Here is a 22,991-nt window from a genome sequence, read left to right on the forward strand (position 1 = left end):
ACCTACAATAGATATATTCAAACACAAGGGTGTACTAATGAGCTATACATATTTTTTATCATAATAGAGGACTAGTGAAATAATATTATTTCAATGTAGATAAGGGAAGGCCAGCTCAAAGCCAATGTATGGGCGGCAGGTAGCCTAGTAGTTAAGAGTGTTGGGTCAGTAACCGAAAGGTTGCTGGTTTGAATCCCCAAGCTGACTAGGTGAAAAATCTGTCGATGTGCCCTTGAGCAAGGCACTTAACTCTATATGCTCCTATAAGTCGCTCTGGATAAGAGCGTCTGCTAAATGACTAAAATTTAAAAATTTAAATGTAAGAATCAAATGTATTTGCATATGAATGGAGTGGAAGTTAGCTGACTGTGATCTAAGATAAGTAACATTAATGTGTCGGGGGGCCAAAACTTTTTGTTTTGTTTTACCCTGATGCCTTTTTATTCATAAAAAGCAGATGATAGTCAATATCATTAATGGCAATGGTTTGCCTATGTAAATGAATAGGAAAACTTTAAAAGCGTATAAATTGGACTACATTTCGCCAAATTGAGAACAAATATAACATAGGGAAAAGTCAAAGGATCCTGGTCAATCTATTGATTGTCAAATCCAGAGTAAATTTAGGCCTTCATGTGTATCAAATCTGTCGGTAATTGTGGGCTAAATCAATGACAAATATGTCAATCACCACATCCTCATCAAAACAGACTGGGGTGTTTTCGGTTCCGTTTAGACTAAGGATATGCATAAGAACGCAACTGCACTGAAATTAATAGCCTGATTCAATGTGATTCTCCAGAATAACAAAATGTTTATCTGTTAAATTGTTTGGTCTATGGATAGACCCATACCAATTCTATATTTTTGGTCGTTTGCAGTAGGCATAGCCTACCACTAATATGCCTCTCCTTAATGTCAATATGCCTTGTGCATTGCTGTTCTGGTTAGTGTTTATTGGCTTATTTCACTGTAGAGCCTCTAGCCCTGCTCATTATACCTTATCCAACCTTTCAGTTCCACCACTCACACATGCTATGACATCTTCTGGTTTCAATGATGTTTCTAGAGACAATATCTCTCTCATCATCATTCAATGCCTAGGTTTACCTCCAATGTATTCACATCCTACCATACCTTTGTCTGTACATTATACCTTGAAGCTATTTTATCGTCCCCAGAAACCTGCTCCTTTTACTCTCTATTCCGGACGTCATAGACGACCAATTCTCATAGCTTTTAGCTGTACCCTTATCCTAATCCTCCTCTGTTCCTCTGGTGATGTAGAGGTGAATCCAGGCCCTGCAGTGCCTAGCTCCACTCCTATTCCCCAGGCGCTCTCTTTTGATGACTTCTGTAACCGTAATAGCCTTGGTTTCATGCATGTTAACATTAGAAGCCTCCTCCCTAAGTTTGTTTTATTCACTGCTTTAGCACACTCTGCCAACCTGGATGTCCTAGCCGTGTCTGAATCCTGGCTTAGGAAGTCCACCAAAAACTCTGAAATCTTCATCCCTAACTACAACACTTTCAGACAAGATAGAACGGACAAAGGGGGCGGTGTTGCAATCTACTGCAGAGATAGCCTGCGGAGTTCTGTCCTACTATCCAGGTCTGTACCCAAACAATTTGAACTTCTACTTTTAAAAATCAATCTCTCTAAAAACAAGTCTCTCACCGTTGCCGCCTGCTATAGACCACCCTCTGCCCCCAGCTGTGCTCTGGACACCATGTGTGAACTGATTGCCCCCCATCTATCTTCAGAGCTTGTGCTGCTAGGTGACCTAAACTGGGACATGCTTAACACCCCAGCCATCCTACAATCTAAGCTTGATGCCCTCAATCTCACACAAATGATCAATGAACCTACCAGGTACCACCCCAAAGCCGTAAACAGGGCACCCTCATAGATATCATCCTAACCAACTTGCCCTCTAAATACACCTCTGCTGTTTTCAACCAAGATCTCAGCGATCACTGCCTCATTGCCTGCATCTGTAATGGGTCAGTGGTCAAACGACCTCCACTCATCACTGTCAAACGCTCCCTGAAACATTTCAGTGAGCAAGCCTTTCTAATCGACCTGGCCGGGGTATCCTGGAAGGATATTGACCTCATCCCGTCAGTAGAGGATGCCTGGTTATTTTTTTAAATGCCTTCCTCACCATCTTAAATAAGCATGCCACATTCAAGAAATTTAGAACCAGGAACAGATATAGCCCTTGGTTCTCTCCAGACCTGACTGCCCTTAACCAACACAAAAACATCCTGTGGCGTTCTGCATTAGCATCGAACAGCCCCCGTGATATGCAACTTTTCAGGGAAGTTAGAAACCAACATACACAGGCAGTTAGAAAAGCCAAAGCTAGCTTTTACAAGCAGAAATTTGCTTCCTGCAACACAAACTCAAAAAAGTTTTGGGACACTGTAAAGTTCATGGACAATAAGAACACCTCCTCCCAGCTGCCCACTGCACTGAGGATAGGAAACTCTGTCACCTCTGATAAATCCACTATAATTGAGAATTTCAATAAGCATTTTTCAACGGCTGGACATGCTTTCCACCTGGCTACCCCTACCGCGGTCAACAGCACTGCACCCCCCACAGCTACTCACCCAAGCCTTCCCCATTTCTCCTTCTCCCAAATCCAGTCAGCTGATGTTCTGAAAGAGCGGCAAAATCTGGACCCCTACAAATCAGCCGGGCTAGACAATCTGGACCCTTTCTTTCTAAAATGATCTGCCAAAATTGTTGCAACCCCTATTACTAGCCTGTTCAACCTCTCTTTCGTGTCATCTGAGATTCCAAAAGATTGGAAAGCAGATGCTGTCATCCCCCTCTTCAAAGGAGGGGACACTCTTGACCCAAACTGCTACAGACCTATATCTATCCTACCCTGCCTTTCTAAGGTCTTCGAAAGCCAAGTCAACAAACAGATTACCGACCATTTCGAATCCCACCGCACCTTCTCCGCTATGCAATCTGGTTTCAGAGCTGGTCATGGGTGCACTTCAGCCACGCTCAAGGTCCTAAACAATATCGTAACCGGCATCGATAAGAAACAATACTGTGCTGCCGTATTCATTGACCTGGCCAAGGCTTTCGACTCTGTCAATCACCACATCCTCATCGGCAGACTCAATAGCCTTGGCTTCTCAAACGATTGCCTCGCCTGGTTCACCAACTACTTCTCTGATAGAGTTCAATGTGTCAAATCGGATGGCCTGTTGTCCGGGCCTCTGGTAGTCTCTATGGGGGTGCCACAGGGTTAAATTCTTGGGCCAACTCTTTTCTCTGTATACATCAATGATGTCGCTCTTGTTGCTGGTGAGTCTCTGATCCACCTCTACGCAGACGACACCATTCTGTATACTTCTGGCCCTTCTTTGGACACTTTGTTAACAACCCTCCAGATGAGCTTCAATGCCATACAACTCTCCTTCCGTGGCCTCCAACTGCTCTTAAATACAAGTAAAACTAAATGCATGCTCTTCAACCGATCACTGCCTGCACCTGCCCGCCCATCCAGCATCACTACTCTGGACGGTTCTGACTTAGAATATGTGGACAACTACAAATACCTAGATGTCTGGTTAGACTGTAAGCTCTCCTTCCAGACTCACATCAAACATCTCCAATCCAAAGTTAAATCTAGATTTGGCTTCCTATTTCGCAACAAAGCATCCCTCACTCATGCTGCCAAACACACCCTCGTAAAACTGACCATCCTACCGATCCTCGACTTCAGCAATGTCATTTACAAAATAGCCTCCAATACCCTACTCAATAAACTGGATGCAGTCTATCACAGTGCCATCCGTTTTGTCACCAAAGCCCCAGATACTACCCACCACTGCGACCTGTACGCTCTCGTTGGCTGGCCCTCGCTTCATACTCGTCGCCAAACCCACTGGCTCCAGGTCATCTACAAGACCCTGCTAGGTAAAGTCCCCCCTTATCTCCGCTCACTGGTCACCATAGCAGCACCCACCTGTAGCACGCGCTCCAGCAGGTATATCTCTCTGGTCACCCCCAAAGCCAATTCCTCCTTTGGCCGTCTCTCCTTCCAGTTCTCTGCTGCCAATGACTGGAACGAACTACAAAAGTCTCTGAAACTGGAAACAATAGGCAAACAATAGGGCAGTAGAGCATCAAAAGTAAGGTTCAAACATCAAACTATAGCACATCTCACAGCACACACTAACAGATTACATCAGATAGAGAACACACTTCAATCAAATGACACATACTGGAATGTCCTGGGATGATGGCTGCCAGACAATGAATTGTTTGGTGTGTGTGTCGGTCATCTTAATATGGTCAGCTGGTGACCACCATTGGATAGGCACTTTGCCACTTTGGCAGTGAACTTGGTATTAAACATGGGATAATCCGCAACACCAAGTATAAATACAGACAAAGTATACACACCAAAGGGTCAAATATGTTTCGAGCAAAATAGTGTTTTTTTAGACAACTGCAAACTTCAAGGAGTTGGTTTGATGGGAAGTCGTGATGTTATCGGCCTCCCCTAGCTTGAAGAACAATAGAGGATCAATAGAGAGCAAAAGAGGAAAGGCCAACCCCCCCACTTGTGCAATGTCATGACTTGTGGTGTGGTGACAGGACAACAACCTCTCCCTCAACATGAGCAAGACAAAGGATCTGATCATGGATTACAGAAAACAAAGGGGTGAGCACGCCCCCATCCACATCGATGGGGCTGTAGTGGAGCAGGTCAAGGTATTAACATGGTCCACACACAGTTGTGAGGAGGGCACAACAGTGCCTCTTGCCCCTCAGGAGGCTGAAAAATGTGGCATGGGTCCTCAGATCTTCAAACAGTTATACAGCTGCACTATTGAGAGCATCTTGACTGGCTGCATCACCGCTTGGTACAGCAACTCCAAGGCAAGACGCTACAGAGAGTGGTGAATACGGCCCAGTACCCATCACTGGGGCCAAGCTCCCTGCCATCCAGGACTTCTATACCAGGCGGTGTCAGAGGAAGGCCCAAAATAAATTCAGACTCCAGACACCCAAGCCATAGACTGTTCTCTCTGCTAACGCACAGCAAGCAGTACCAGTGCACCAAGTCTGGAACCAACAGGACCCTGAACTGCTTCTAATCCCAAGCCATGAGACTGCTAAACAAGACTGCTAAATAGCTAATCAAATGGCTACCCGGAATACCTGCACAGACCTGTTTTTGCACTAACTCTCTTGCACCGACTCTATGGACACACACTGGACACATATTGGATGGCTGTCATTCATATTCCATTCAGCTGAATGTAACATCGATAGGTTTATGCTACTACATGATACTGAAATTTTTCCTACACCCATCATGTTGCTACAACCTAGCCTATGAATGAAGGTTTACAACATAAGTGCACAGGTCGAGATACATTTTAGTAATCAAGGTGACAGACAGTGATATATTCGATACCGCCTTGCAAACGCTTGCCTGCATCTAGCTGATTTAGGGTGTAATCATTAGTCCAACAGTTGCAAACAAGAGTTTCAATTGGACAATTTCAGGTATGTTTATCCCTGTTTTGTTCCATTTAAGAAAAGTTTTTAAACAGAATCGTCAGAATGAATACACCGCTGATCACACGCAAACACAGTTAACTTTCAAAGCAGCAAATACAAACAGCATGATCACTTTGCTCTTTGTATAATTCCTTCACGCTATCTTCCTTTCACCTTTTCCCTTCGCTTGTGGATTACAATTCGCAACAGATCAGCTGTCTGAGGCCAGGCGAAAAAACCTTTCCAAGCCAAACCTTCATATCATAACCGCTTAACCTCTACACACAGCCTATATCGTTGTTACCCTATTAGCTAACGTCATAGTCAACATAGCTAATATAACCCGCTACAATCATGCAGTACAGTGTACAGTCAGCTAGCAGTTTAGCAGTTACACAGGCGGGCCCAGGTAGCAATAAATTAATAAAACCAAAAGCATATCTTGACTTGGAAGAGTTCCAGTGTTGGATAGCCATAGCCAGCTAGCTAACATAGCATCCCTCACTGTTTGAGCCGGGTGTTTTAGTAGGCTAAACTAGCTAGCTGCATTCGCTAGCTAAGTACAGTACCATTCAAAAGTTTGGACACCTACTAATTCAAGGGTTTTGCTTTATTTGGACTATTTTCTACATTGTAGAATAATAGTGAAGACATCAAAACTATGAAATAACACATATTGAATAATGTAGTAACCACAAAACAAATCAAAAAATATTTTATATATGAGATTCTTCAAAGTAGCCACCCTTTGCCTTGATGACAGCTTTGCACACTCTTGGCATTCTCTCAACCAGCTTCATGAGGTAGTCACCTGGAATGCATTTCAATTAACAGGTCTGCCTTGTTAAAAGTTAATTTGTGGAATGTCTTTCCTTCTTAATGCGTTTGAGCCAGTTGTGTTGTGTTGTGTTAAGGTAGGGTTGGTATACAGAAGATAGCCCTATTTGGAATAAGACCAAGTACATATTATGGCAAGAACAGCTCAAATAAGCAAAGAGAGAGGATAAATTCATTAGAGTTACCAGCCTCAGAAATCGGCAATTTAACTGCACCTCAGATTGCAGCCCAAATAAATGCTTCACAGAGTTCAACAGACACATGTCAACATCAACTGTTCAAATTCGAGATTTTTGGTTGCAACCGCCATGTCTTTGTGAAACGCAGAGTAGGTGAATGAATGATATCCACATGTGTGGTTCCCACTGTGAAGCATGGAGGAGGAGATGTGGGGGTGCTTTGCTGGTGACACTGTCTGTGATTTATTTAGAACTCAAGGCACACTTAACCAGCATGGTTACCACAGCATTCTGCAGCAATACACCATCCAATCTGGTTTGTGCTTAGTGGGACTATCATTTGTTTTTCAACAGGACAATGACCCGAAACACACCTCCAGGCTGTGTAAGAGTTATTTAATGAAGGAGAGTGATGGAGTGCTGCACCAGATGACCTGGCCTCCACAATCACCCGACTTCAACCCAACTGAGATGGTTTGGGATGAGTTGGACCGCAGAGTGAAGGAAAAGCAGCCAACAAGTGCTCAGCATTTGTGGGAACTCCTTCAAGACTGTTGGAAAAGCATTCCTCATGAAGCTGGTTGAGAGAATGCAAAGCGTGTGCCAGGCTGTCATCAAGGCAAAGGGTGGCTACTTTGAAGAATCTAAAATAAAAATATATATACTTTTATGGTTACTACATGATTCCATATGTGTTATATCATAGTTTTGATGTCTTCACTATTATTCTAAAATGTGTAAAAATAAAGAGAAACCCTTGAATGAGTAGGTGTGTTCAAAATTTTGACTGGCACTGTAGATGATGAGTACCTTAGTCAGAAATTCCCAGGAATGGTCAGTGCACCTCGCCTGACCCGTATGGTAAATGTAAGGAAGAAGAAAAGCCTGTTGATATTATTGTTGTTTGAGGAGACTCTGCCGGAATATGTGAAGCATGGATATGTGAGGTATGCGGGGAGAGCATGTCCAAACCATTATAGTGTAGAAATTGTAAAGGATATGATCACGTGTCACATGTTTGCAGACGGGAGAAGTATGATATTGTTGCAACTGTGGTGGGGATCATACTCTGGACATCCTTGGGCGTACTGTTAGAGTGAAGGAGGTCGAGGTGTCAAGGATCTGGGCTGCGCAGCGGATCTCTGATGTGGAGGCGGTGAAGAGAGTCGAAGGGGCAAGAGGCAACAGTGTTGAAGATATGGCGGTGGATACATTGCAACCAGTTGCTAGTGTTTCAAGTCAATCAGGTGATCTGGATACACTCATTGTGAAGAAGGTGGATTTTGTGGCATTTATGGCCACAGTGATTAATTGTGTCTAAGAAGTCCAATAAGCTGGATATCATTATATCTGCAGCTGATACGTTTTTGGGGCTCCAAGACTTTGCAGCAGAAACACTACAAGGACTTTTGTCGCTAGGAAATATCCCACCCTCACAGGAGGCTTCTCAGCCAGTGTTGGGACCTGATTCGAATTATTATAATTTTTTACAGAAAAGCAGGTTGGTTTTGTTTAGTTCACTTCTTTTTGTTTGGTAGTTTGTATGATTTATTTATTTTTTTATTTTTGGGGGGGATACTTCATATCCACCCGCACAGTAAGTGGCGGAATGGACATTTAATTGTTGCGAACGCCATTATGCCATAGAAGAAGAAGAATCAAATCAAGAAGAAGAAGGAGGAGAAGAAGAAAGAGAAGGGGTAGAAGAAGTAGGAGAAGAAGTAGGAGAAGAAGTAGGAGAAGAAGTAGGAGAGAAGTAGGAGAAGGAGAAGGAGAAGGAGTAGGACTAGGACTAGGACGGAAGTGAAGCTAACATTCTGCGGAAGTCCATAAAAGAAAACAAATCCATCTATTTGTGCAAATAGGGAGTCTGTTTCCGATTTAAAACCGGTGAAGACCTCTCAAACGGTAGCTATTTTCCATAACAGTAGTCATTATCGCGACATAAACAGCCCCGCCACGAAATACTTCATACACTGTAACAGAAAATGTAATAATAACTAGCTTGTTACTATGACTCAACTTCGTAGTTAGCTACCTAGCAGCTAATGTTAGCTACTAACGTTAAACTAACAAGGAAGCAAGCATACCTAGCTAGCTAGCTAATAGTTTAAAGGTCTACATAATCAAGCCCATTTTACTATGCATAGTAGGCCTGTTTTATTGAATTCTGGGAATTTGATAAATCACGTTAACGATGATTGTTAAAAAGCAGTTTAATCAGAGTCCAGCTAGCTACAGTAAATGGATCAAATGAGGAGTTATTCTACACGAATTCATGTTTATAATGTAGCTATCTTACAAACGAAACGCAGGCATGAAACGTACAGAAAATGAGATCCTGTTTAGGGGGAAAACGGACACATTGTAAATTCTAAGTAATAATGACTGACGAGAAAGAGAGGTAGATTTGGATGATATGTGTAGCCTAATTATTTACTTATTTTCATTCCTAATTTTGTACATTAGATGGAGTTCCTGTTTGGGAAGAGGAAGACCCCAGAGGAGATGCTGAGGCAGAACCAGAGGGCACTGAATCGGGCCATGAGAGATCTGGACAGAGAGCGACAAAGACTGGAGCAGCAGGAGAAGAAAATAATAGCTGACATTAAGAAAATGGCCAAACAAGGACAAATGGTGAGAGAATATAAGGGGCTGTTTAAAGGGGAAAAATACTTCATGCCTTTCTGTAAATTGCCATGCATCATTTTCAATTGTCTCACACTCATCCACACACCATTCTAGGATGCTGTCAAGATCATGGCGAAGGACTTGGTTCGCACAAGGCACTATGTGAAGAAATTTATTATGATGAGGGCAAATATCCAGGCAGTCAGTCTGAAAATCCAGACTCTCAAGTCAAACAACAGCATGGCACAGGCAATGAAAGGAGTCACCAAAGCAATGGCTACCATGAACAGACAGGTGTGTATCTTTTCATTGTTTCATGATTCCTGTTAAAAACACGATTCAATTCGGGATCGAGAGATAATAACTTGCCAGTAGAACTGTAACACACTTAAAAAGCCTCAAACTTTTGTAGTCATTTTTGTTACCGGTTGAATTGTGCCAATACATTCCATTGGCTCACAACATAACGTTCCCCTACACAGATGAAGTTGCCACAGATTCAAAAGATCATGATGGAGTTTGAACGACAGAGTGAGATCATGGACATGAAAGAGGAGATGATGAATGATGCCATAGATGATGCCATGGGTGATGAGGATGATGAAGAAGAGAGGTAGGGGGTTTGTGACAGAGAAATTCCAGCCAAATCCTTTAAAGGATAGGTACACTTTAAATGTTATGTCATAGAAGTGTCCAGACCTTTTTTTTGCGTTTTCACTTGATTTTGAGAAACTTATCCCACTGGTGATAGACTTCCTAATGCTCATTCTGCAGAGGCACAGATAAAACATAAACCATGAATGCTGATTGGTTAAAAGCGCATTCCACCCGCTGTCTATTCCACAAGTTACCACCGGCTAAATCTATGACGTTAAAATGCCTATTTACTCTGTTCCACCTGACTGCGCAGTCCACTGTCTCATCAGCCCAGCCAGGCACTTTATAAACTTGATCTCCACTATAAAAAGCATCTAGACATTCTCACATTTCTTTTAGATTAACATTTAGTTTTTTTCAGCAGAGATTTGTATAAACCTTACTGTCTGTCTCTCCGACATTTGCAACATTGTTTCAATATTCAAATTCGATCTCCAACTGCCCCATTGTAATGAATGTGTCAGGAATCGGGATGAGAGAGAGAGGCAGGCAGTTTCTCAGCCAGTCGAAATCATGAATTAGCTGGCATAATTTTTATGGATATATACAAAGAAATTTGAATTTAAAAAAGGTAACACGAAATGAAGTGCAGCTAGTTTGCAGTCTTTCCAGCTTCAGTTTGAAGTGATTGTGTTAGCTGTGTTGTTGGCTAGCTGCTCTGAACAACAAGTGTCCTGACGGTTAACAACACCCGTGCCAATATATCCTCCAAACATCGGCTTCTCGGGCATTATCACTTAATTAGAAACGGCAACACTATCAGTATAGTGATATAAGTCGTTAGATGTTGTACACATGACATTGTGTCATTCCAAACGTTTTTGTTATTTATTCCATTTTGAACTCGAGTGATACTTTTCCGTGTGCGCATGCGCCGGCTACATGGAGAAGTTATCACTCTAGTCCAACAAAATGGAAAATAACTATACTGAGAGAATTGCCATTTCTAAAAGGATGTATTTGGGTGTTTTTGGAGCCTTTGTTAATGTTTTATCTGTGCATGAAGTCTATTGCGAGTGTTGTAAGTTTCTTAAAAACAAGTGAAATGGCAACAACAACAAAATATATTTACATCCAAAATACAGTTTTGGTTAAAAAAAAATCTAAAAATGAAAACCTGCACCAACTCAATATGAAGACATCGTTATTTGTTAATGTTATTTTAAATTGTACAATTGATATTTTTGGCATACTTATGTTAGCTGGTAAATCTATGGAAACACTAATTCTCTGTTTTATTTTCAGTGATGCCGTTGTGTCCCAAGTGTTGGACGAGCTGGGTCTCAATCTCTCTGACGAACTCTCAAGTAAGGAATAAAGTGAAATTATTGTGGCTGTAGTAGTGATACAGCTGGTCATCGCTTCATCACGGTTCCTATTGATTGATTTAAAATCATTTCCTTCCTGTTCATTTAGATCTGCCATCCACGGGAGGTAGCCTCTCAGTGGCAGGTGGGAAGAAAGCTGAACCCCAGCCAGCTCTGGCAGATGCAGATGCTGACCTGGAGGAGAGACTGAATAACCTCAGGAGAGACTGACACACAACAGCACTTTGGCTGCCTGGTGTTAATACAGCTAGATGTACTCAGCAACTTAGATTTCTGTATCTATACTGAACAAAAACATAAACGCAACATGTAAAGTGTTGGTCCCATGTTTCATGAGCTGAAATAAAAGATCCCGGACATTATCCATATGCACAAAAAGCTTATTTCTCAAATTTGTGCACAAATTTGTTTACATCCCTTTTAGTGAGTGTTTCTCCTTTGCCAAGATAATCCATCCACCTGACAGGTGTGGCATATCAAGAAGCTGATTAAACAGCATGATCATTACACAGGTGCACCTTGTGCTAGGGACAATAAAAAGCCACTTTAAAATGTGAAATTGAGTCACACAATACAATGCCACAGATGTCTCTAGTTTTGAGGGAGCATGCAATTGGCATGCTGACTGCAGGAATGTCCACCAGAGCTGTTGCCAGAGAATTGAATGTTAATTTCTCTACCCTAAGCTGCCTACAACGTTTTAGAGAATTTGGCAGTACGTCCAACCAGCCTCACAACCGCAAACCGTGTAGGCGTTGTGTGGGTGAGTGGTTTGCTGATGTCAACGTTGTGAACAGTGCCCTGTGGTGGGGTTATGGTATGGGCAGGCATAAGCTACGGACAACAAACACAGTTGCATTTTATTGATGGCAATTTGAATGCACAAAAATACCGTGATGAGTTCCTGAAGACAATTGTGAGGCCCATTTTTTTTTAAGGTATCTGTGACCAACAGATGCATATCTGTAATCCCAGTCATGTGAAATCCATAGATTAGGGTCTAATGAATTTATTTCAATTGACTGATTGCCTCATATTAACTGCAAATCAGTCAAATCAATGAAATTGTTGCATGTTGCTTTTATATTTTTGTTCACTATAGATTTCCTTGTGGAAGAGTGGTGGATGAACACTGGAGGATTTCAGTGAAAAGTCCATGTTATTACGGTATATGGCTTTTTGTTTGCAGGTATTATCTTTTATCAATGACTGATCAGAATCATTATCCATACACAATTGTTCAAAAAAAATGAAGCATTCTCTTTTAAAGGGGGAATATTTTAATGAAGTGTTTGAATATGCCCAAAGGCATATTATTTTTGCTTCATGGGTAAATTGACATTATTTAAAAGGAACCCAAAGTTAAAGTGAATTTAGACTATTCTAATAAAGTAAACATTTTGTATATTTGATGTACAAGTATCACTACATTTTTACATTCTTACCTTTCATAGAGGTGTGCCTAAGAGCATTCACTACACATTGTCAGATATTAACATCATGATTTCGTAAACGTTTTACGGTTTGTGGTTTCTTGCTTGCTTTTGATTTACTTTGTATAATTATATTTGTGGGAGTTTGCATAACCTAGGTTTAGAATTATTAATGGGACTGCGGAATGGATTAAAAAAAAAAAATTCTCAAGTGTGGTAAAATGTGTGTACAATTTGGTTAATTTTCCTCCATGTCAAATGTCCAAAAAGGGGGCACTTACTCGATGGTGCCTGATAGAACTGAAATAGCCTTTTATCCATTAAAGTGTAGTCATCATGAGTTCCTGATAACATAATATTTATCGAATGGTTGGTTGAGGGTGTGGTTTATATTTGTAAGAAATGTCCTATTTTGCCTTTATTCAATAAACATTTTTCACATTTGACAGAGGCTGGAGCTAATCGTCTTCCCTCAATACCAAGAAATGTGATAACATTAATTTACATACACTGTCCAACCCATGTGATGACACAGCGAGCTGGTGTCAGCCAGACTACTACCCCCCCCCCCCCGGACCAACAAGATCAATCTCATTATAGCGGTGGTAATTATACACTAAGCTCCCATGGTGTAACCTGCTTGCCTCTACATTCTCATTGCTTATATGCCAATGTTGTTCAAATTCAGGTATCCCAAACAGTATAATTCAAGGGGTTTTCTAAAAAAAAATATGTTGCACTCCATTTCACTGACGGATATGGCTCCATTATTAATTACCATTATCAATCAATTTCAGAGCTTGTTAATCTACAAATCAATAATTGAAGACTAGGCTTAACTGTTAGATGTTTTTTGTTTTATTCCAAAACAAACTTGTCAATTATTGTCAACATACAATCATTATCATAGAACAATAATATTGAATGTACTCAACACTTGAACGTTTAAATAAAAAAAAATAAAACAGCCATGTTTTTCATATTTACAACATTTGTTTCTGAAGACTAATTTCACATAATTTGAAAACCACTGTATTTTGTGGTCTGTAGCGTTGGAGGCCATTGTGCCAAAAGTAAAATATTTAAGCGATAACACATCACCAGGAGCTACAGGTAACTACCAAAATAATGGAAACACTTGAGTAAATGAGGGATACAAAGTACTGTATATTGAAAGCAGGTGCTTCCACACAGGTGTGGTTCCTGAGTTTATTAAGCAATTAACATCCCATCATGCTTAGAGTCATGTATACAAATTCTGGGCAGGCCGTTATTTTAGCTACCATGGCTAAATCCCCATAGGATGACAATGCCCCATCCACAGGGCACGAGTGGTCACTGAATGGTTTGATGAGCATGAAAATGATGTAAACCATATGCTATGGCCGTTGAAGTCCCCAGATGTAAACCCAATTGAACACATGGGATATTCTGTTGCGGCGCCTGAGACCGCGTTTCCCTCCACCATCAACAAAACACCAAATGAGGGAATTTATCGTGGAAGAATGCCATCACATCCCTCCAATAGAGCTCCAGACAGTTGGGCTGCATTTGCACACGCAGTCCAATTGTAATATTTTTTTCACTAGCTGGTCTTTTGACAAATCAGATCAGCCCTGAAAAATAGCTGATGTGAAAATACTTAGATGTGATTGGTCAAAAGACCAATTAGTATAAAAAGATCACAATTAGGCTGCCTGTGTAAACGCAGCCATATAGAATCTATGCCAAGGTGCAGTGAAGCTGTTCTGGCTTGTGGTGGCAAAAGGCCCTATTAAGACACTATGTTGGTGTTTCCTTTATTTTGGCAGTTACCAAGATTGTTAAATATAGCTAGAATTTAAGAAGGAAAATACCTAGCATTTAGTTTGAGTGCTCTAGCTGATTAGGCTAAACTCTAATGCCAACAAAACCCATGTTTTCTAAACTTCACCATAGGACTGATGTCTATATCTCAGTTATCTACTGCAATTAAGCGTATTCTGATGTACTGGAAAAATACACACAAAAAATGTCAAACTCAAGCAAATTCATCACATGTTAGAGAATGGGCTGGAGACAAGGCAGTTGTCTGAACAAAGCAGTGCTTTTTGAATAAAGCAGCCAAATTGTCATGCTTTTGAAATTCAAAACAGATGTTATTTCTCTTCTCTGAATTGCACTAAGTGGAAAGGATGTCGTTTCATAAGGTGAATGCACCAATTTGTAAGTCGCTCTGGATAAGAGCGTCTGCTAAATGACTTAAATGTAAATGTAAAATGTAAATTTACAGCTCTACCGTGTTAATAGTTGATATCGTTTGGACCAAATTTGTCATGCAGACTCACATCATAAAATTATGAAAACAAAACAAAGAAGCATACTGTAGAAGATCAAAGGTTCTCAAATTAATTTAAAAAGCCAACGTTGTCTACCAAGAAGCAGTCAAACAAACTTGTTTTCATGAAGCAAAGTATGGACAACGCAGAATATCAAGAACTTTAGCATCAGAGGACTTTTTAAAATCTAATATTTACTGCATTTGTAATAAAAAAAACATACATGCCGAGAAAGGATCAAACACCTTATGTCCACACATTAGCGCACAATGATAAAACCTTTTGCTTGAAGCGGTGTTCACATAAGGAAATATTACAGTAAATACACAAACAGGAAAAATTGTTTACAGTTTCAATCAAAGCAAAACCCAGAGCATGTAAACGCCAATGGTGCTTCCAGCGCACAGGGTTAGTTGTATATTGTACAATTCAAGCACTGCCATTCAGTCAAATCAGAAAACGCCACTTCTCTTCTTACCCTTAGATCACAGTCCCCAAGTTACTAAGTCAGGTGACAACTATGTAATAATGTAGTAATGATCAAAAGCTACACATTTTAGTGATGATGCAGTAATTAAGGAAGACTTGGTACATTACACCAAATTCCAAAACATTAGAACATGTGCTCCCCAATTATGCTTCACAGAACGTGCATATTACTAAATTGCTACAGTAGACATTCTAAGTAACTATTGTGGTTTACCTTATAATCACTCAGCTGTTAGTAAGGGGACTGTTATCTGAGGGGGGTACAGCTTTTCTTTCATTTTGAGTAGCATGGGCAACAAATGTACCATAGCTAACAAATTTGGTAGCCATTTTCCCAATGTATAGCAGCTCCTTCTCTAAGACAGCTGGCAAGTGACAACACGGAGGACAATGGTTTACTTTTCCACAGACTATTGAGAGTAGTGCATGCTACGCCAGTGACAGCCTAAACCCACAAAAGAAAAGAGAACCTTTCTGGGGAGAGAAGAGGGCTCTCTCTTTTGCTTAACACACGCAGATACCACCTCACTTCCGACAGGTACGGTGTGGCGTGTGTTTTTTGGGCACCTCGATGCGGCAGCGGCTTCGCTGCCAAGGCAGGTCAAAGTTCCTACAGAGGAAGACAATTCAGAAATACAAATGTTGACTGGAGGAAGCAGGGAAAGGTTAATGGGAAAATCCGACCCCCATAACCTAAAAAACATTTCACATCTGGTTATCATTCAATTGGCACAGCATGTGTTAAATAAAGACAGTCTCAATTGTTTTCAGACTCATTGTATAGAACATTGTCTCAATATGCAAACATGTTAATAATAATAATAATGACTGTTGAAATGGATAAATGTATAAAAGAAACAGTGTTTAGGAAAATTGTATTGTATAGAGATTTTGTATTTTTTTGTTCATTTTCTTTAAAGGACTTGCAAAACTACCGTTATATAAATATCCTCTGGCAATAGCAGTGGTATAAAGTACTTAAGTCTAAATTCTTTAAAAGTACTACTTAACTCGTTTTTTGGGGGGTATCTGTACTTTACTATTTATGTTTTGGACAACTTTTACTTCACTACATTCCTAAAGAAAAGTATGTACCTTTTACTCCATACATTTTCCCTGACACCCAAAAGTACTCATTACATTTTGAATTCTTAGCAGGACAATAAAATGGTCTAATTCACACACTTATCAAAAGAAAATCCCATGTCATCCCTACAGCTTCTTATCTGGTGGACTCACTAAACACATGCTTCATTTGCAATTGATGTCTGAGTGTTGGTGTGTGCCCCTGGCTATCCGTAAACAAATGTAAAAAGAGAATTATGCCATCTGGTTTGAAGGAGTTTGAAATAATTTATACTTTTCCTTTTGATACTTAAGTATATTCGATCAATTCCATTTACTGTTGATACTTAAGTATACTTAAAAGCAAATAATTGTAGACCTTTACTCAAGTAGTATTTTACTGGGTGACATTCACTTTTACTTGAGTCATTTTCTGTTAAGGTCTCTTTACTTTTACTCAAGAATGACAATTGGGTACTTTTTCCAACACTGGTCAATAGGTAACTTACTTCAATGACAATGTCTTCAAAATAACATTAACGTTTTTTGAATTTACACCAGTTTGCATTCCTTTTGCCCTCTTTTGTAAATCATTAGGCCTATGCCCCCTTCTTTAAGAACAGAGGAAGGAATAGGCATCAAAATGCTTGCCTATGAGTGCTTGGGGTGTAAAATATTCACAGTTTGCTTAAAACTTTAAAGACATACTTGGGGGAAGAATAAATACTTGCATTTTGATGAAAGGTCTTTCTGTGAAACTCGCCCTGCCCCGCCACCTGCACCATGGTACCATCTTGAAAAATAAATTACGCATAGTACTGGATGAACTCAAGCTAGTGGACATAGTGATTTACATACCTAACTTATCCCCTAACTCAACTATACAAAGAAATGTCCAGTGACAAGCCTAATAAAAAAGCCTGCTTATATAGTCCTACAAGTGAACCTATAGGAAAATGTCAAAACCTGAATAAAAGGTCAAATAGACAAACAAATAACATCTCTGCATACAAATGGTATATCACACAAACTATCTCCTTTGAATGAAAGATACACAAAAAAATGCATAGATGTGTTTGTTTGGACCAAGTGCTTGGAAAAGGTTGCCATGATGTGTGATAGGGTTGTTCCCTGCATGTTGAACTGAACCTACAATGAGCGTTGTAGTTGAAAAAGACTGATAGGACTACTGGTGGATGAAATCAAAAACACAAAAAAACTTACTGTTGCGTAAGCTTCGGCAATGGCCGGCCAAAGGCCACCACGGGCAGGAAAGGGGTGATGATTATGGACTCGACTGGAGAAAAGAAAGAAAAGGGAGTCTCAAAATCAAGACTGTGTCTGCATGCAATGAAAACATTGCTCGTAAAACTTCAGTAAGTAAATGACAGTATTAAAGGCGTAGCAACTTTCTGGTTCTGTAAAAAACAACGGTTCCATGTTTAGACAGCAGATGAAGTGGCCAGTCATACCATCCTCAGTGTCCGGGTAAAATGAGGAGACCTCTGGCTCACTCTCCTGGATCCCCTTCTTCTTGTTCATGCGCTGCTGGAGGCGCTGAAACATGCGCTGCTCACGGATACGCTGAATGTCCCATCTACAAAAAACAGGATTCAGTGATAAAGAGGGATAATGAGAGAGCAAGGAATGGATGAAAACGTTAGTGGTTCAATATAGTAAATCGAGATTGCATTACACACACAAAAAATGAGCCGTAGTGAGTGAGGTTAGAGACTGACCATGAGGCATTGAGAGTAACTTGGAAGTCAGAAAACCCATTTGTACCTTTTTCTTCTCTTCTCATCCAACTCCAGCTTTGCATGGCGCTTCAAAAAGACACTGTCGTCCAGCATCTTGGTAAAACAACACAAACACATGGTTGATGTGGTTAAGGACCATTTGCAGGGATAAATGCTGAGTTGAATATTGTGTGGCATTACAGGTTTTATTTCTGACTCTCAGTTTAAATTGTAAAGCCTGTGTGCTCTCCTCTCTCACCTCTGGGATGTCACTGGCAGCCTCCTCATCCAAGGGCTCCATACTGTTTTCTTTCCAGGATGGAACTGGAAAACAGAACAGTGTAAAAAAAGACATAGGACTAATAACAATACTATTTGGATTTCTACATTATTATTCATTGCGAGGCAATACTACCCAGCTTAACACTTGGAACGGAACAACTGGCATGTGTGGTGGGACTACTCACTGGCTACAACTTCCTCTTTCTTTGGGGATGGGGATGGCTCACGTTGGGGGGAGGGGGGCGGCTGATGCCAGCGACACAGGTACATCTCAGTAGTAGACATGAAAGGGAGCTCCTCCATCTGATCGGTGCGCTCCGGGTCCTCTTTGCTCGGGTGCAGAGTATCCCTCTCCACCGGTGGCCGACCAAACCCCATCTTCTCTGGGGTTTCTTTACTGCGCAGCTCCCTCTGATATGGTGAGCCAGCTCCACACTCTGACTTAGGGGAGGTGAACTTAGAGCCTTTCCCTCCTCGTGACTTCTGGATTTTTGAGTCCAGGAAGCAAAATTTCCTGCATGAGCAGAGCAGATGTATTAGTGAGTAGAAGATAGTTTGACTGAGGATAAGTGAATGCAGAGTAGTATTTGGGGTCTGTTACCTCTTGAGGCCTTTGCCGCCTCGACTGAAGGGGATTGTCCTGGGGGTGGGAGTCTGTGGGCTGTCACACACTTCTAGATCCCACAGGTCCTCTTTATCTGGGGTCCAGGGCTCTAGTGGCTGAAATAGGCGCTTATCACGTGGGTCCTTCCTCGTCAGCTGCAAGCGACGCTCCATGCGCTCAATACGCGCCAGCAACTATGTATGCAGACATGTTTCTTTAAATGATTTGGTTCTAAACAAATGACAGCGTTACTGTCATCTACAAACAATTAGACACTTTAATATACTGTGCATACCGTCTCCTTGTCTGCTTTCAGCTCATCTATCTCCTTGTCCTTGGACTGCAGCTGTTGTTGCTGTTGTTCAATCAAGTCCAGCTGAAGGAGGAGAATCTGCCGGAGGCATGTGGCCTGTGTGTGGGGGTTAGCAGGGGTTTTTCTGATGTTCCTCCACTTGCCCTCTGTGCTGAACTCAATGGATGCAGTGTTGACAACTCCTCCAGGGGAGACCCCTCTGGTACTCTCATCAGTACCTGCATCCTTGGAGTTATTGTTTGAAACCAACTCTTTATTATCCATACCTTCACTCAGAAAGTGTTTACCTTTCATTGGGATTCCCTCACCCCCCATTTGTCTGACAGAGGATGACGGCACCCCTGTGCTTCCCCAATTGTCACCTTGAACCAGTGCCCCTCCTGCTTTATTTTGTGCAGCCACCACTGGGGCCCGAATTATGTATTTCTGGTCTAGGATCTTAGTTTTGCTGAGGTTCTCCCCTCCAGTGTTGTGGATGTCCCCGTGTACGTCATGGACATCTATGACAAAGTCACAGGTTTCTCTCTTGATGGTTATGGAGTTCACAACATTTGCATTTCCAATTTGTGATTTGTCAAAGTCAATTCTCTCAGTGTCCAGCTTAAATCCTGCATTAGCAAACAAAGTGGATCTCATAGTCATGGCGAATACAACTCAGATGTTATTGAACTAGCATTACAGAATAACTGCTTATTCTGCAAAGCAGTCAAGTGTCATTGATGCCTATTTCCTGTTTCATTGAGCCTGGATCAGTCTTCCTCCTGTAATAGAAAGAAGTTATAAGTATTGCAACCAACATTCATTGACTGCTATTGGGTCTAAATAAAATGTGCTGTCTAGCAAGCTAGCTAGCTAGGCACAATGTTGCTCAATGACTGGCAACCTCACTAGTTACAACAACTGACTGACATTAAATACTGCACTGCGCCTGACTGCTGGGCACCCTTTCACCAGCTAACGTTAGCTAACTATCTAAAACTATACAACATTTCAGCTAGCAAGCTAACTGTACAGGACAAACAAGTTAGCTAGCTAGTTAACGAACACTGAGTCTCCAAGCATCTAGTTAGCGTCTAACGTTTGTAGCTAACATTAGGTTGCTAGCTAACTAGCGTGTTACGTAGGGTCTATTATTTAAAAATTGGACAACAAATATTGCTTGCACACCCTCATGGTCCTGCCGAAGGGTTTGGTAGCTAGCCATTTTTACTGAAAAATACAAGGGTGCACGGGGGTAGCAGTTGGCTAGAGTGGTTCGTGCTTCTAGCAAGTGTTAGCTAGCACTTCGATATTTCCTCCATTTTAGTCCATCACGCATTGCCATTGATGAAAATCATAGCGAACAGTATTTCACTGCACTGCCACTGACTCGCTGCATGCGAAAGGGACTTGGAGGAAGTACGTAACAACCTACTGAAAATAAGTTCTAATAAGTTAGCATATAGTTTCACCGAGCACGGTATTTTGTGTTATCCCTCATTGTCGTAATATTTCTCAAACTCACCTAGTATGTTCATGTTCCACTCTTGCATACTTGTTTAAAGCGCCCAAGATGGCGCATGCGTAGATACGGCAAATTGTCATGTTTTTGTGTTTTGGGAAGAATAAAGTTGAAGAAAAGCATCAGTAGATGACATCGATGACCTGGAAATAGGCTTGGTCCACAGAGTTTTTACACCCCTCTGTAAATATATGATAGTTTATTGACCTTTGTCAAAGAGGGTCCATATCGCAGGAGCCTGCTGAGGGGAGGACAGCTCATAGTAATGGCTGGAACAGAGCAAATGGAATTGAATCAAACACATGGAAACCATGAGTTGTGAGTTGTGAGGCCAGTTGGACGTACTGCCAAATTCTCTAAAACTACATTGGAGGTGGTTTATGATAGAGAAATTAACATTCTCTGGTAAGAGCTCTGGTGGACATTGCTGCAGTCAGCATGCCAATTGCTTGCTCCCTCAAAACTTGACACGTGTGGCATTGTGTTGTGTGACAAAACTGCACATTTTAGAGTGGCCTTTTATTGTCCCCAGTACATGCATATGTGTAATGATATGCCACACCTGTCAGGTAGATGGATTATTTTGGCAAAGGATAAATTCTCATGTAAACAAATTTGTGCACAAAATTTGAGAGAAATAAGCTTTTTGTGCATATTGAACATTTCTGGGATCTTTCATTACAGCTCATGAAATATGGGACCAACACTTTACAGGTTGCATTTATGTTTTTGTTCAGTATATATAGATAGACCTATGTTTTGAAACCCCTTTGCCTCTAACTGTAGCAAACATGTTCTTACATGTCAGGTGGGTCAGGGGATTCTCTTTAATTACCAATTTCTCACACCTGTGCTTCTTTATCTTGTACTCATAAACATTTCCATGTGTTTTTACTTTTAATAGTGGAGAAGATGAGGGCTCAGTTGACATTTGGCCTGCAAAAAGCAGCTCATGTTCCGTCTGATGCAATTGTATACATGTATGTTTATGCTTCACAATAAAACCTATTTGAAATGATATTCAGCGTGCAAGGTAGAGATGAATGGGGAATGTTTCGTATTTTTTGCATTCTCTGTGATGCATATTGTGAGACACAGGTGGGCTTAACCTTGTCACACCTTTAGCAACAATATTAGACTTAAAAATAATCATCCAGCGACCATACACTGTTTACCAGGGGGCAGGGCTACCGACGTAAAGGCTCATCTGAAGAGGGTGCTGGCTAAGGCTAAAACTGGCGAGCATAGAGAGTATAGGGATATTGTTATCCACGTCGGCACCAACGATGTTAGGATGAAACAACCAGAGGTCACCAAGCGCAACATAGCTTCAGTGTGTAAATTAGCTAGAAAGATGTGTCGGCATTGAGTAATTGTCTCTGGCCCCCTCCCAGTTAGGGGGAGTGATGAGCTCTACAGCAAAGTCTCACAACTCAATCGCTGGTTGAAAACTGTTTTCTGCCCCACCCAAAAGATAGAATGTGTAGATAATTGGCCCTCTTTCAGGGACTCACTCACAAACAGGACAAAGCCTGGTCTGCTGAGGAGTGACAGACTCCATTCTAGCTGGAGGGGTGCTCTCATCTTATCTATCAACATACACAGGGCTCTAAATCCTCTAGCTCCACAATGAGATAGGGTGCAGGCCAGGCAGCAGGCTGTTTGCCAGCCTGCTAGCTTAGTGGAGTCTGCCACTAGCACAGTCAGTGTAGTCAGCTCAGCTTTCCCCATTGAGATCGTGTCTGTGCCTCGATCTAGGTTAGGAAAAACTAAATATGGCGGTGTTCGCCTTGACAATCTCACTGGAATAAAGACCTCATCCATTCCTGTCATTATTGAAAGAGATTGTGATATCTCACATCTCAAAATAGGGCTACTTAATGTTAGATCCCTCACTTCCAAGGCAGTCATAGTCAATGAACTAATCACTGATCATAATCTTGATGTGATTGGCCTGACTGAAACAACCCTGATGAATTTACTGTGTTAAATGAGGCCTCTCCTCCTGGTTACACTGGTGACCATATCCCCTGCGCATCCTGCAAAGGTGGAGGTGTTGCTAACATTTACGACAGC

At 41.3% G+C, this 22,991-nt stretch overlaps 2 protein-coding genes across 6 annotated transcripts; one reads left to right on the forward strand and one right to left on the reverse strand.

Annotated features, from left to right (window-relative positions):
• The first annotated feature begins 7,653 nt into the window (after positions 1-7,653).
• Positions 7,654-11,533, forward strand: LOC115201031 (charged multivesicular body protein 2a). Of its 3 annotated transcripts, none has more exons than XM_029764241.1 (6): positions 7,654-8,056; positions 9,025-9,192; positions 9,301-9,480; positions 9,669-9,799; positions 11,089-11,150; positions 11,260-11,533. In XM_029764241.1, exons 2-6 carry the CDS (start codon positions 9,025-9,027, stop codon positions 11,379-11,381), a joined length of 663 nt encoding a protein of 220 aa, XP_029620101.1. In that variant the 5' UTR covers positions 7,654-8,056; the 3' UTR covers positions 11,382-11,533. The 3 variants fall into 3 exon arrangements, with proteins under 3 accessions (XP_029620101.1, XP_029620100.1, XP_029620102.1); XM_029764240.1 differs by lacking the exon at positions 7,654-8,056 and adding an exon at positions 8,305-8,463; XM_029764242.1 differs by lacking the exon at positions 7,654-8,056 and adding an exon at positions 8,523-8,545.
• A 1,909-nt stretch (positions 11,534-13,442) lies between these two features.
• Positions 13,443-21,130, reverse strand: LOC115201032 (male-specific lethal 1-like 1). 3 transcript variants are annotated; one of them, XM_029764245.1, is made up of 10 exons: positions 20,919-21,128; positions 19,397-20,175; positions 19,099-19,295; positions 18,683-19,011; positions 18,475-18,539; positions 18,262-18,329; positions 17,949-18,073; positions 17,701-17,773; positions 17,208-17,269; positions 13,443-16,021 (listed from the first exon to the last, which is right to left on the reverse strand). In XM_029764245.1, coding segments are annotated over exons 2-10 (1,581 nt in total). In that variant the 5' UTR covers positions 20,057-20,175; positions 20,919-21,128; the 3' UTR covers positions 13,443-16,019. The 3 variants fall into 3 exon arrangements, with proteins under 3 accessions (XP_029620105.1, XP_029620103.1, XP_029620104.1); XM_029764243.1 differs by lacking the exon at positions 17,208-17,269 and having other exon boundaries at positions 20,919-21,130; XM_029764244.1 differs by lacking the exons at positions 17,208-17,269; positions 20,919-21,128 and adding an exon at positions 20,582-20,785.
• Positions 21,131-22,991: the final 1,861 nt, after the last annotated feature.

Source organism: Salmo trutta, chromosome 10 (assembly GCF_901001165.1).
Source record: "Salmo trutta chromosome 10, fSalTru1.1, whole genome shotgun sequence".
NCBI classification, from domain to species: Eukaryota; Metazoa; Chordata; class Actinopteri; order Salmoniformes; family Salmonidae; genus Salmo; species Salmo trutta.